Genomic DNA, 14192 nt, shown 5'->3' on the forward strand with positions numbered 1-14192 from the left:
ACTTGTTCTCCCATTCTCTAACTGAGATTCCACAGCTTTCCAACTGTGTATTAATCCCAGGCAAAAAAAATAAAATAAAATATCTGCTTCTTCCTCCTGTCTTTGCTGCTCTTAGGAGCTTCTTGTAGCTGTGCCAGCACCTCCATTTCTAATTCTTCCAGAACTTTTGATGCCAATGGGACAACATATACACCTAGGCTGGTGGGAGCAGAGGGAAAAAACCATAAACTGCTTTTGCCCTTGCCTACCCACCTACCCACACCCCCATCCCTTCCTTCTCCATAGTGGTAATGGACTTTTCAATGGGAATATGATGATACTTTGGGGAAATCACCTTTTCCACATAGCTACAGAACAGAAAAGACAGGAAATATTCAAATTACATGGGCATAGCTTAGGCAAACTCCTCACTGGCAAATGCGGAACTAAAGGTAGAAGAAAGTGGGAGAAAATAACAGGAAAAGCATGTTACCATGAACAGTTAGATGAACATGACTATAACAGTATAGAGGACTCAGCAGTGAGGGATAGCATTTTAACAAACTGTGACTGAACTGGAAACAACACAAATAAGTATCCCTTTTTCAGAGAGTTCAGAAAACCATAACATTATAGTTTTCACTGTGATTTCTAAAGCCTTTTTGATGAGAAACAAAATAATCATTCAAACACAGTTATTTCTCTACATAGTTGTTCCTACCATAGGCACACTGCTTGGCTAGTCTCAGCCATGATCTGGACATTTTGTGTAACATTTGCAGAAGGAATAAAGGGGCCAGAGCACACCAGAGGATCTGTTCTGGCTATTACTGGCACAGGCAGACTACAAAGAAGAAGAGGATGTCAGTTCTGAGAAAAGAAGGAATTCAATTCATCCAGTTCCTATTTAACCAACTCCTTCCCACAAATCCAATCCAGGTAAAATTCAAGTTATATTTGAAAAGCTTTCCAGGTTTTTCAAAATACTGGCACACACCAGATCTTCTACTAGCTACCGTGAGCTAAGGTAAAATAAATAACCCAGAAGTGGTACCATAAGAATTCCTTGCCAAGGTACATTAACTTCACGTGATCATAAAACCTTCAGAAAATGCAAGGAAGAAGGATGTTGTTGCTACAGTAGAAGATCCCTAAATAAATATAAACACACACTCCTGCTCTCTTACAGTAACTTCTCAGTTTTTGCAGCTTCCTTTTCTTATCATAGTTTTTGATGATGATGGAGGTGGGTCATAGTCAGATTTTTTTTGTTCCAGTGGTTGCCAGAAGAAATATAAAGGATGGAGTTCGGCTGCAGAGTGTGTCTAGCCATTCCGGACAGGGCAAGGCCAGCTTCTGGATACAGAGCACGTAGTCAGATAGCTGTTTGTATTCTCAACCATTTCTTGTTTACCTTTCGGTTTCTTTGTGTCACAGGCAGCTTTGTATCCTTTGTCACTATGCATGAAGCAAGCTGCAACATGAAAGTATTAAATATTCCCACAAAGCTGATCATCTTCCAAAAGAGAAAACTGTTAAACTCATCTTTTTTGTACCTTTGTATTGCTTTCTGGTATGTAACCTCTCCCCAGTAATCAACACTGAGAATGGTCATAACACTAAGAGTGTTCCAGTTTCACTAAGAGTGGCTGGAAAGATCATTAAAAACATTGTATGGTACAGCTCCTTGCACCAAACACAGTTGCTTAGCAGATTTCATTAAATAATTTTCATTGAAAAAATTACCCATGATCATTTAGTTGAAGCTGTAGTTTCTCCTACAGAGATTCATCCATTTATCTTTGAGAAACTTCTTCCATTGTTTAACTCATCACTGAGGTTTCTTCACTATTTTTGTATTTTCATGATAAGTTCTTCCCACAAAGCCACAACTACTCTTTCTTCCTTCTAGGTACCAACTTTTCTCACATTGGCCTCCATTTCTTTTGCTATTTTCCACTTTGGCCACCAAAAGTGTTCTTCAACAAAAGTGCTCTTGAAAACTCACACTTCAGCTCTAGGCTGCTATCAGCTACAACCAAAAATTCCTCATTGGCTTTCACTAAACAGAGTGTGGCTGCAAAACAGAGTGTGTGACAGGTTTTTTCTGTACTCACAAGGAGAAGGAGAGAGCATGGACACACTTGAACACTCTGTGGGAAGTAGGTTCAAGGACCACATACCTGTTCTGATAACAGCAAGGCTGGCTTTATGCACAGGGGACATGCACTTCCAGGACAGATGCCCATGCAAGGCAGACCTGTCTCCTCCTGGATACAGTCTCAGTGCTCTAAAACATGATGAGCTGTTGAAAATACGCTATTCAGAAGCATTGTATAGCAAATAATATGAACTGCACTGAGATATGCATTCTTGTTTCACATCAGATAACAAGGGTGTTCTTACTAGTTATTGTAAATCATGAGGCTTTGCAGCTAGCTTTTATCCCACAGTTTGCATTCATCTCACAGTATTTGTGCACATCCTTATCAACTAGCTGGAGGGGAAAATTCTTGGGGGATAAGCCACAGAAACAGAATTGTATCCTTTTTGATAACTTTCATTTGGAACTGAATTGCTATTTTATGTTAATCCTTTTTCCTACCTCATTCTCAAATTGAAGTAGCTTAACTAATCTCCTTGCAAATTTACTTTTTCAGTGGCCATTGCAGGGGAGGGCCCCACATGCCAACACTTTCCATCCCCTCCCCATACTGAAAAAGAAAAGAAAAATGTGTGTGGTGTACATCTTACTTGTTCAACAGTGGGTTACAATGCAGACAGTAACTAGTGAGGTTATACAGTTTCCATAGTGACTGTCTCATTGAAATGATCTATTTCTGGAATTCCATCAGAGATCACGGGTGTGCTTAGGATGGAAGTATTCTTCGATCAGGGTTGGCCATCAGCTAAACAGTGAGCAACAGAAGAATTCATTTCCCCGGGAATATTTTTGGGAAAATTAAACCACTTTACAAATGTCAGGAATATACTAAAATGTGCCTTGATTTACAATTTAATCCTATTTTTATTGGTTAGTATTATTGAGCCTGTCAAACTGTGCTTTAAATAATTATAAATGTGTCATGCTAATTCTACAACCATAGAAAGTACTTGTCACCCTTGCAGTTATGATGGAAAGCATTAACCTATGAATTACTGCAGGACTGCTGACAATACCAGCGTAAGATATTCTAAGCAAAAGTTCAGATTTCTGAAGAGCAACCACTGAATCTTGCTCAACAGGATCTACAAGCCATCATGTCATAAATGACCTACACTGCAACAATCCACCTGAATGTACCTAATATTGTTTCCCAAAGGCATTACATAGTCAAAATTAACCCAAAAGGTGAAATTACAGAAGACTATGCATTTACTACATCTTTGTGACATTTTCTTTAGGGATCCTGTTTTTGCCAGCCTCAGCCTTTTCACTACTTACAAAGACAGAGCTTATGGGAATTAGATTCCACAGTAACTCTCCCAAAACATCCACTCTTTTCTGCCACATGGTACATACATTTGCTCTCAGTTTTCATACTGATCTTCATTGCTACAGAAGTCTCTAGTGGAGCAGCCTAGAATATGGATAATGAAGCTGAGCACAAAACACTCTGAGTTAATTTTCACTTTTGCTAAAATCTGTACTTCACTCAGTTTCTGGGTTTTTTTTTGGGGGGGAGTTTTGGTTGGTTGGTTGGTTGGTTGGTTGTTTTTTTTTTTAATCAATGCCAAGCTCACCCACAGAGAAATACTCCTAAGTTCCCAGCAAGTCCAGCACGGTTTCTTTCCACCTTCGCCTTACCTTCAGCCTAAGCTTTTAGATGCAGCTTTGTTTTGTATTGTAACAAGACAACACTGCTCTTCCAAAAAAACCAAAGTACTTGCTTCAAATCTTTACAAGGATTTGGAATCATGGGTAGACCTGATCCACAAAAACATTGTTGCTTCCTCATGTATTACCTCTCCACACAGCATGCTGAGCATCTTCTCATTTCAATATGTTGTATGCCAGGAATGCCTCATGCTTCAGTTGCTTTTAATGCAGGAAGAAGCAGCTTTGCTCAAAAGGCAATACACATTGCCTGGCTATGGCAGGAGAGCTATTAACAGTAACAATGAGCAAATTCTGGAACTATGCCACCCTTTTAATTTAGCAGCACATTTCATTAGGAAAATACCTATGTAGATATCCATTTGGTTAAGCAAAATCAGTGCTAATGGACTTTCTTATTCAGGATCACAGTTGTTTCCTTTTGATTACAATGAAGCTTAATGAAACAAATAGGGAATACATACTGGAAGTAAATGCAACTGCTTTTATTTTTAAAATTAGGTTGACCTAACCCCGTGCTCAGCACTTCCTACATATGCCATTTTCCTTAGAGTGTCAATTCTGTGACATACTTTCTTAAAATTTTTATTCAATCCAAACTAATAAAAGACAGCTGTATTGAAATAAAGCAAGCTAATAAAAATGTGTCTATGTTAGAATTTTATACAGAGGCTATGATTTTAACACATAAGAAAAATTTGAGAAGATCTGTAAAGGTACTTACCAATTAGATACTAGGTTACATATTTAACACGCAATAAACAAAATATTAGTTATAAATGATGTGCCACTGGAAGACTCTTCAGTGAAGAATGTAAAGGAAGGAAGAGAGGAAAGGAAGCTGAGGAAAAACCCTGAACTCCCATATTGTATGGATTTGCAGACAAAACTCTCCTCTCTCATTAGCTCACCTTTGGCTAGTGATCTCTGTCCTGTTGCATCTGGCACAGCTAGACAATTTGTATCTGGACCTAAAAAAGAGTTTTGGGATCCACCACTGGGTTTGGAAAGCTGGACCTCCTGGCTGTCTGCTGCATCTCCACAGTCTACTTCTTGTGGCTCATCAGAGTGAATCTGTACGCAGAAAGTTAAAGGCTGATCACCCTCTTCCATGGCAGAGCTGTTAACTAGGTCAAGCCAGGACTGCCTCTCGGAATAAACCACTTTGGATGTCAAGGAAGATGATGACTCTTGGGAGTTGAAAGTACTTTCAGGAGAGGAGAGAGAACAAGATGCTTCACTTGACAGAGTTGAGGTGAAAGAAGACTTCTGTGGATCCTGCTTTCCAGAAACAAGGGGAGAGGGGGAGAAAAATTATTTGCAAGTTATTCTTGTTCCTAGGTTCTATATGTAGATATGCAGCTGAAATGCTGACAAAAAAAATTATGTAATCTGATTAAGTAACCATTCAAACAAGCCTGAGATATGGCAGCCAATATCAATCTCCTACAAAGCAGTAACTTCAGAAACTAAGCCACAAGGAAGCCAGAGATAAAACAAATAAAAAACTGACAATGCCTAAAAAAAACACTAAGGAGAAATATTGCATTGAATGTAGCCTTCCATGCTAGGCCTTACACTCACATTGACTTTTTCTTCTTCATTTTATAGGTCTAATCAAGAATGCAGAAAAAAAACTCCTAATTAGCACTGAACATGAAGTTGTTTTGAAGATTCAATAAATCTGCCAATGCCATAGCCACGGACAGGCAGAAATGGGCCCAACGCACTGAAGTACTTTGGCCTTCTCACCACACAAAGCCATTTTACCTGATCCATTCAAGGGACTAATCAATCACCACGGCAAAAAGGTTGATGAGTAATAAGATAGCAAATTAATGGTGGAAATTAAAAACAGACAGTCATGGGGCGGAGGGCGGGAAAAGGGGAATGGTACAAGATTTGTGCTGCTAGTTCACCTGCTAAGATTCATCCTTCAGTACATTAATTTGGAAAGGGACCCAAACTTTACTAGAAACATGTCAGAAATCATTAAGACATCCTAAGGCCCTCCATACTGAACTTGTCACCCTGCTTTAACAAGAGCACATACAATCAGAAAGGTCTCAGAGACATCTAATAGTCATTGTTAGGAGCTAGGAGTTGAATGAGAGAGGGCTTGATAAATGCACAATTAAATGCAAAGAAAGGTTGAGAGAAAACAAAGTTTTGAGAAGTATTTAGCTTCCCAGACAAGTCATAGATGCCCATCTGCCTACAGTAGGCATCTATATTGATTGAGTTGTATTATTAGTTTGGTCACCAAAAGCAACTCACTCATGAAGAACTAGCTCTAGTCTGCTTTTTAACCACCAATACCTACACAAACACACAAATATGCATCCAAATATGCAGAAGAGGATTAATTGACAGCAATAAAGTAATGGAAGACAAGGGGAGACAAAGCCTTCAAGTTAAGCTCTTAGCAGAAACTACCAGAAATTGTGATGAGATCATCATGATATTAAAGCCAAATTTCTTGTATCTGCTATGGCAGAAATTTACTCCTTTGCAAATCATCTGCTACTGGCCGATGCCAGAATCAGCATACCAGGCTTAATGGACCACAATTCTGGCTAGTTTATGTTCTTAATACGTATGTAGAATAGATTTGTGTAAGGATTAAACCAGATGATAACTAAACTGAAAGTACTGAAAATTACTGAAGTGTGAGGGAAACCCAGACAAGCTGCAAGCACAATAAAGGGACTAGCTTGGAACACTTACTTACAACCTGGTAAACTAGAAATAAAATCTATTCATATAAACCAAACCAAGAGTGACAATTTTTTTGTTTATGATATTTAAACTTCTGCAATTCAGTGTTGCTGTATTGTATACTACTTCCTTTTCACAGGAAAAAAAAAAAAAAAGAGAGTAAATTTAGCTTCTGTGCTTCTAATGTAGCTGTATCATGCAGCTACTAATCAATTCAGAAGATGAGGAGGACCAATATAAAATTGTGGGTCACCATTTGTAGCACTTTCTTCACTTATCTAAATTTTCAAAGCAGTTCCTCCAAGACTGTCCCAAAGGAGACCAGACTTAATTTATATTCCTATTACAAGACGTACAACATTGTGTTTCAGGTGCATTTTTGTTTTTAAAATGGAAACTTTCACAAATGCATCCTAAAGCAAAGGACAAGGAGATGTTGTCATAAACTACAAGTAGGAGTAATAAAAATGTCCTTGGGAACAAAGGGACCTTAAGCATTTCATCTAAGAGCTCCTATTGCAATGACAAATTGTTGAAGCATTTGTATAGCCAAGCAGAACAACCAAACAGTAAAAGCTCTTGCTCACTTGGTGTGGATCGTCTCATTTCAAGTGTTCAAAGACAGGAAAGGAAGATGTTAGATCTCACCTCTATTTTTCTGGCATTTTTCCATGCAAAAGAAAGTGCTAATGAAATGAAAACTGTGCCTTACTGAGTGGAATATATTTTTGTTTTCATTTTCATTGTGTATTAAATAAAAAAATGTGGGTGAGAATAAAGATGACTACCAGAATGTGTTTCTTTTTCTCTACATATGTGTTGTGCTTTTTTTTTTTTTTCTCCCCTTTGGCATGACAAGTGTTTGCCTAACTTACTTGAGCAGTTCCTTTGGAAGTTTTGCAATCATCCATATAATAATAAATGTCCATTTGAGGACATTTTAAAATGCAGATGCTTGAGCCAGCAGATCATAAGGATTCCACTGAAGATCAATGAGTCTCTAGGCATTTTTTAAAGAAAAATTATCACCATGAAACACCTCAACTGCTCTTTTGGGACTGCTGAAATCTATTGTCTCAATATATAGCTGCTGCTTTTAAAACTTTAAATCCATTCACATGTGGAGAAGTCAATGCAGATGGTCAGTTTAACTTTTCTCCTACAGATGTTAAAGTTTACTTGTTCCTCGCTTGCTTTTTTCTTCCACAGTACCCAAAAGCATGCATAGACATAGAAAGCTCATAATCACTACTCTTTTATTTTTCAAGATTCAGAATGGTTTGGATCAGCAAGTGAAAATTTTTTGCTAGAATTACAGCAAAATATTTGCTGTTCTAGTATGTCATAGAGCCTGCACCTGGGTGGCTATTAATTTCCAGGCTTAACAGTTTTAAGTCTGGAGTTGATCTCAAGAAGTATGGAGGCCTTTCTGCTTAAAAGAGTATTGGTCTGATTTTCGAAATTACGTATAGCTCCTAATATTTTGCAAAATCCCTTTGGCACTTGGAAGGAAGAAGTGCAACAGTAAAAAAAGATAAAAATTATATAAAATAATGAACCCCAGTTGCTGCCTGTGGCATTCTTGATCCTGGGCTGGGTTTCCAGGATAAGTGTCTCTTGCAGTAGCAATGTGAAAAGGTTCAAGCAAGCCTTCCAAAAGTGGTGTACCCACAGAGTGTCAACCCAAATCCGTCACATGTTTGGGACCTCACAGCTTGGTTCAAAAACTCCACAGCAAATAAACAGGCAGCAAGCAACGTTTAACCAGCCTTCCCTGAGACAACCAAGAGTTCCACTCCTAGAACTGACTTTCCATCAGGAGCTGTTCTTTCCCAACAGTTCCAGTTTCCTTGCTCCAGTACTTGTCCAGAAGGGAAAGGGTCATTAAATCAAGTGTTTAAAAGAAGACTGTTTTGCAGTCAAACACAGCTGTGTTGGCTCCTGTGGCCACTTCTGGGGTGAAAAAAATGACAATTTTTCTCAGGAGACACTAACCTTTGTCCATGGGGGAAGGGATGTTAAGCTGGGGATGAGGAGAAGGAAAATCAGCTGAGAGAGCTAAAGGCTGGAGGGGGGATAACTTTACCTTTAAGGTAAAGGCTGAGAAAGCAGGACCCCCCAGCACCTGCACCACTGCCTGCCTCCTATGTGTCCCCTGCTGAAACGTGGAGCCCAGCACTCAAGAGGAGCATATGGGAAGGATACAACCGGAGATCACCTCTGCAGCAACAGACTGACAAGCAGCAGGAAGCCAGAAAAACAGAAAACTAAAAAACAGCACCTGTTTAAAACTCATCATCTGGAAAAATGCAGGCATTCTCTCAGAGGTGAGCAGACGGGAAAGACATCTACAGCCTTTTAAAGGCAAACCACTGAGGCATAAAATTCAAGATGCTTCATTATCGGCCTTGGGCCTAGAATAACTCCTGAAGACATATTGCCAAGGTTCCTATTTTCTCCGGTATTTATAGCCACTCAGCCACATTTAACTTCCAGTTAATACAGGCAATGAAGAATCACGCTTTACACAGCAGCGGACACCACGCACCCCCTGAGTGCCGGGTGGGTTGTTTTACAGTGATTAACATTACACAGCTGTTTCAGGAGGGGAAGTGAAGACTGGCTTATCTGACTGAAGCAGAAGGGGGCAAGTGAGTGACAGTGTGATATACACTCCCAGTTTTGCAGAAGCTAACTAAGGATTGCCAAATAGGCAACCCTGCGCTTGACATCTCCTTTTATTGTTGCCTGTGACCGCGCAAGCTTCTCCAGCTCATCTGTGTATTTCAAATTTGCTCCTGCTTCACTGCCTCTGTGCCAACTGCAGCTACTGGGTATCATTTCAGTGTGCTATACGGGAACCTGTACCACACCAGTGAGGCAGCAGACACTTCCCTTCCATGAGATGCAATGAGGTGATTTAGTACTAAATATATTGCTGCATAGCCCTCAATGTTAACTTTCAGCTGGGGAAGGGAAAGGCTTAAACTCAGGATCCCCTGTTTCAGCTGCATTACCATCCCAAACCAGATTACTCATTTCTAAACACAGAATTAAGTAAACCTCATATCTTAAAGCACATGTAAAGGGAGATGAGATCACTGGGAAGGGCAACAGTATAGAAATAAGATTAATAGGGTGATAAGTGGCTAATAATTAGGCAAGTCAATTTGATTAGATGCATAAGGGTACATAGTGCTTATTCTAATTTATGAGATGAAGCAAGGCAGGAAGGAAGATTCCGGGCAAATCTGCTTCAGCGAGAGAGAAAAATAGCATAGATTTTGGGAGGGTGCCTTTTTTCGTGTTTTTATAATCTATTTTTCAGAAGTAGAGGAAAAGAACCAATTTTATCACTGTAAGAAGAGGCCTCTTTCCCTTCACTTCAGTGCCACAAAAGTAGCTTCAAATTCAGTAGCCTTAAGAACAGCTCAAATAAATATAAATACAAATCTGTTGGATGATGCTACCAGGGTCACAAAAAGAAAGAAGATTTGGGACAGTTTTTTTTTACAAAAAGAATAGTATGAAAATCTAGGTTATGGCAGTGTGTTAAAAACCTTGTAAAGAAAAGACACAGCATGCATATGAGGTAGGGACATCTTCCATTCTCCAGCAAGACAAATATGCCTCCATCTGAAATAGCTGCTCTTTTACAGCATGAGGCTCCCGGCAGAACAGGTTGCAATAACTGCATGTTCTGCCATGGGGCAGGGGCAGTCAGCGCATCCTCATGTCACAGGCACACAGGGTCAACATTTCCAGCCACTTTTTAGGTTAGTCCTCAAAGGTCCACCACCTCAAGAAAGTTTTGTTCCAACCAGCTAGCAAGAAGAAACAGGATAATTACAACCTACTTACCGAAGAAGGAGGTGGTGGCTGGACTGTGTAGGGAGGAGGTGGTGTGTCTGTTATTTCTGGATCATCATGTTCACTTTCACTATAGCATTCTGAGGCAGACATGGAAAAATGAGCAAAAAAAGAAGTATTAGACCAATGCTTACTTATTCCTCACAGCATTGCGGTAACCAAAGATCACCAAATAGGATGTCCTGGGCTGAGGACCATGCTGTAACATCAGTGTCTCCTACAGTGAAAATTAACCCACCTGTGGTAATGTGGTACTACTTCATGGCAGTATTTTTTTCTTTTTTTTTAAGTAAAAAAATCTGCTATGGCTGGAAACACTAGGTGTCCCTCCTCTAAATAGCTTCACAAATAAGTTTGGGGTGGGTTTTTTCCCCCCCTCCCTTTCTTTTAAAGGCTGCATCATTTGTAGTCTAAGTTAGGGAGACAAACTGCAAGTAGCAGATGCTGTCCCTTAATCTCTGTAACTAGTAAGTTTTCCTGGAGCTAGCAACAGGCACTGGTGTTTTGGCTGCAGTTTTGGAGGAAACAGATTGCTTACATAGTGCTTTGGAAACCATAGAGCAGCCTTATGATAGTCTTCTGTCACCACACAGTAACTCACATAGGCATGCCATGTGGTATGGCAGTACATGTGCAGAGCTAGTACTAGAAGTAAACACAGTACTTTAGCACTATATGCACCACTCATTTTTTTTCTCTTTTTTTTTTTTAATTATTATTTAATAAAAAGTAAGCTGATGGACTCTCAATATCCCTTGACAAGTGGCAGGCAGGTAATCACATTGTTATTTCTTTCAGCTACCTGTGTAGCAGGTGAAAGCATAATCTTAGATGCTTTTAAAAAGTGGATTAAATGAAGTGCTAATCATTGATAGAATGAGACACAAGAAAGAGGAGGCAGTAAGTTGCTGGTTCCTATTCCCAGGGTCTGGCTGCAACCACCGAGCAAGATCACTTACCTCTGCTAAATCTCCCAGCACACGTTGGTCAGCAAGTGGTGAGCAATTGTATTGTGCATCATTTGGTTTTGGTTTTTCCTTTTGAATTTTATTCCTCTATCCCTCCCTCTCCTTTTCATCACTACTATTATTATTATTCCACTACTATTATTCTTTTTATTACTACTACTACTACTATTATTGCTATATTTCATTTTATGCCAATTATTAGATTATTCTTATCTCAACCCAAATATTTACTTATTTTCCTGATTCTCCTCCCCACCCCATGGAGTGAGTGAGCAGCTGCGTGGTACTTGGTTGCCAGCTGGGGTTTAACGACAGTCCTTTTTCACTTCCAACCCTTACAGCAGCAAGTGCTTGCATCCTGCCCTGCACCACGTGTGAGGGGTGACAGTGCTCATCCCCATCCGACAGAGCTGGGGACATGAAAGGTTGCAAAGACACAGCTGGAGCTTAATGAGGACAACCTGAGTGAGTACCAAGGGTCAGGAGAGCAGAGGCTGTCCTGCTTCTGCATTCCCCATGCGAGCTAGCACTCTGCACTGCCTCTCCCTCCGCTGCTGGGGCATGCAGCAACTTGTGCTGTCCCAGGGCAACTGGGACTCTCCAGTGGAAACATCCCACCAGGTCTCTCCCCAAGTAGGTGAGGGTTGTTTATGTTCTGGGATTACTTTGTAAGAGCTGGACTTCTGGGTTCACACCACTAGAAAGCAGTGTGTTGGCACCGTTTCTGGGAAATCACCTGTGATTATCCCATCTTTTAACTAAATACCCACACATCATCTTTTTTGTGCTTGTCATTTGGGTGTTTTAATAAGTATAGTGTGAGGGGAACAAATTTTTGAGAGAAAAGTTTTATACGTCAGAGATAAGTTTCTATGTTAACAAAGTCAAATTTAAAGAGATTCATCACTTTTTCTCCCCGTACTGCCTGCAGAACTATAGGGGGTTTTAACAGCATAGTTGCTACTCTGTTTACTGGAAATATGTGCTGGCACATCTTAGCATAAAGAACTAAAACTGGCTGCAATAAGGCCTATATCAAATTCTAAGGCTTTATTAATGCCTTCTTGAATAACTCTTAGCAAAGAGCTTATTGTTTCTACAGCTCCTCTTTTAGGCACACAGAAGAACTGAAAAAGAATCACCAGCTGTTCCTGATACTCTGAACAGGCAAATGGGGTTGGAGGGGGGGGTGTTAAAATGCATTGAAAGTACATGAATACACAAGAACTGCCATAACAAGTGCCAAGACCCTCCTGAAGAGTTATGATGTGTGATACAGAGGGGAGAACCAGGTTAGTAGGAACAGAAGTGACTGTGGGTAAGACAGCATTTTTCTGAAACATAGCAATGCCCCTGCAAGGGCACGTCCCCTCAAGCATGTCAGTGGGGTGCTAAACCCATGCTCAAACCCATGCTCAAGGCTGCTGCTGGAGCACCTGTGACAAAACACACTTGCAAAGATGAGATGTGCTTGAAACCAGAACTGGAATGCCTTTTTCTGAAGTGGAAGTGGGCCACCAGCTTTAAAAGCTGAATAAATCTTAACTATGTTATGTTCGCTGCAGGGTACTTAGATAACCTGATGCAGAGGTTGAGTAGATTATTTTGTATCTTTCTGTCATTTTTTTTTTATTAAGATTAGTGGGCTGACTCATTTTGAATTGAATTCTCAATTCAGCCAACACAACCAATGCTACGTTTTTTGAGGCTTTAAAGAAAAATTGTTTTCATGTATAGAATTTTCATGATCTTCATCTTCCATCCGACTCCTGCTTTGTGAAAACATGGACAACATATTTCAACGCTTCCTCCCTGAGTACAATTACTATGCAGCTCTTGCTACATAGTCTAATACTCAATATAGACCTTTATCCTGATTATCTCTGACTGTTTTTATACAATATTGGGTTCAAAGAGGACACATGCATTTCTAAGTAACTTGGGAGCATGGGAATTAACAAGTTTCCTAACAAGAAATAAAGAGGAACCATTAACTGAAAACAAAGAAATTGATGAGACCTGCTGAGTCTTCAGAAATTGGTGGTGTGTATGATTACGAGCCCTAAAGCTGCTTTTATTATAAAAGGCAGAGTATAAATGGAGCCAGAATATAAACAGAGCCAGATCAAACTGATCAATAGTGCAATTACATGTCCAAAGCCTGGACTTAAAGCATAACCTTATTCTGGGAAACTGCAAAAGGGATGCAGACAGGAACATTTCAGTGCTTAGACAAAATGGGCTGCACCACCTAAATGTTCATACTACTACAAATACCTGTTTCTTCTTCATGACAGCTCATTCACAACCTGAGAAGTTCCAAAAAAGACGCTGGGTACCAATACCCTAAAAACAGAGGGTCAAAAGCCCAGATGTTACATGTTCCTTAGGTCAGAGTCCATCCCTGGTGTGTTAACATAACACTACACACAGCACTTCTCATTCTAAACAAGCTCCCAGGATGTGTCCTCACCAGCAGCTTTCCCAAGCACTCTGACAGGTGACTTGCTTTGTCTCTGCCCAGTTTTGTGATCTGAGTGCAGGTACCCTCCCCAAAAAATGTTCTGTTAGGTTAGGATGCAAATTAAGACAATAAATAAATTGATAGGGAACTTTTAAAATTACTCATTCCACAATGAACACTTAGGCTTGGCTCTGAATGAACTTGTAGTCTTCAGTACACCACTACTACCACCCCCGAACATTGCTGTTATTGAAACCTTTGCACAAGATGTTCCCAAGCTAGCAGGCTCCTGGGCCACAGCACAACTCTTGTAATATACCTTACCAGCTCAAAACTCAGAGTAGTACAGCTCTTT

At 40.0% G+C, this 14192-nt stretch overlaps 1 protein-coding gene across 4 annotated transcripts in view; it reads right to left on the bottom strand.

The window, feature by feature from the left end:
- IPCEF1 (interaction protein for cytohesin exchange factors 1) overlaps window positions 1–14192 on the bottom strand; it is an 85429-nt gene that overhangs the window by 12250 nt on the left and 58987 nt on the right. For 3 of the 4 annotated variants that reach the window (XM_056342692.1, XM_056342693.1, XM_056342696.1), the window contains 2 exons: window positions 10397–10485; window positions 4729–5098 (listed from right to left, as the gene is read on the bottom strand). In XM_056342692.1, coding sequence (XP_056198667.1) covers window positions 4729–5098; window positions 10397–10485 — 459 coding nt within the window. The remainder of the gene's footprint in view (window positions 1–4728; window positions 5099–10396; window positions 10486–14192) is intronic. The other variant, XM_056342694.1, reaches the window with a different exon arrangement.

Source organism: Falco biarmicus, chromosome 6, assembly GCF_023638135.1.
Source record: "Falco biarmicus isolate bFalBia1 chromosome 6, bFalBia1.pri, whole genome shotgun sequence".
In the NCBI taxonomy this organism is placed as follows: domain Eukaryota; kingdom Metazoa; phylum Chordata; class Aves; order Falconiformes; family Falconidae; genus Falco; species Falco biarmicus.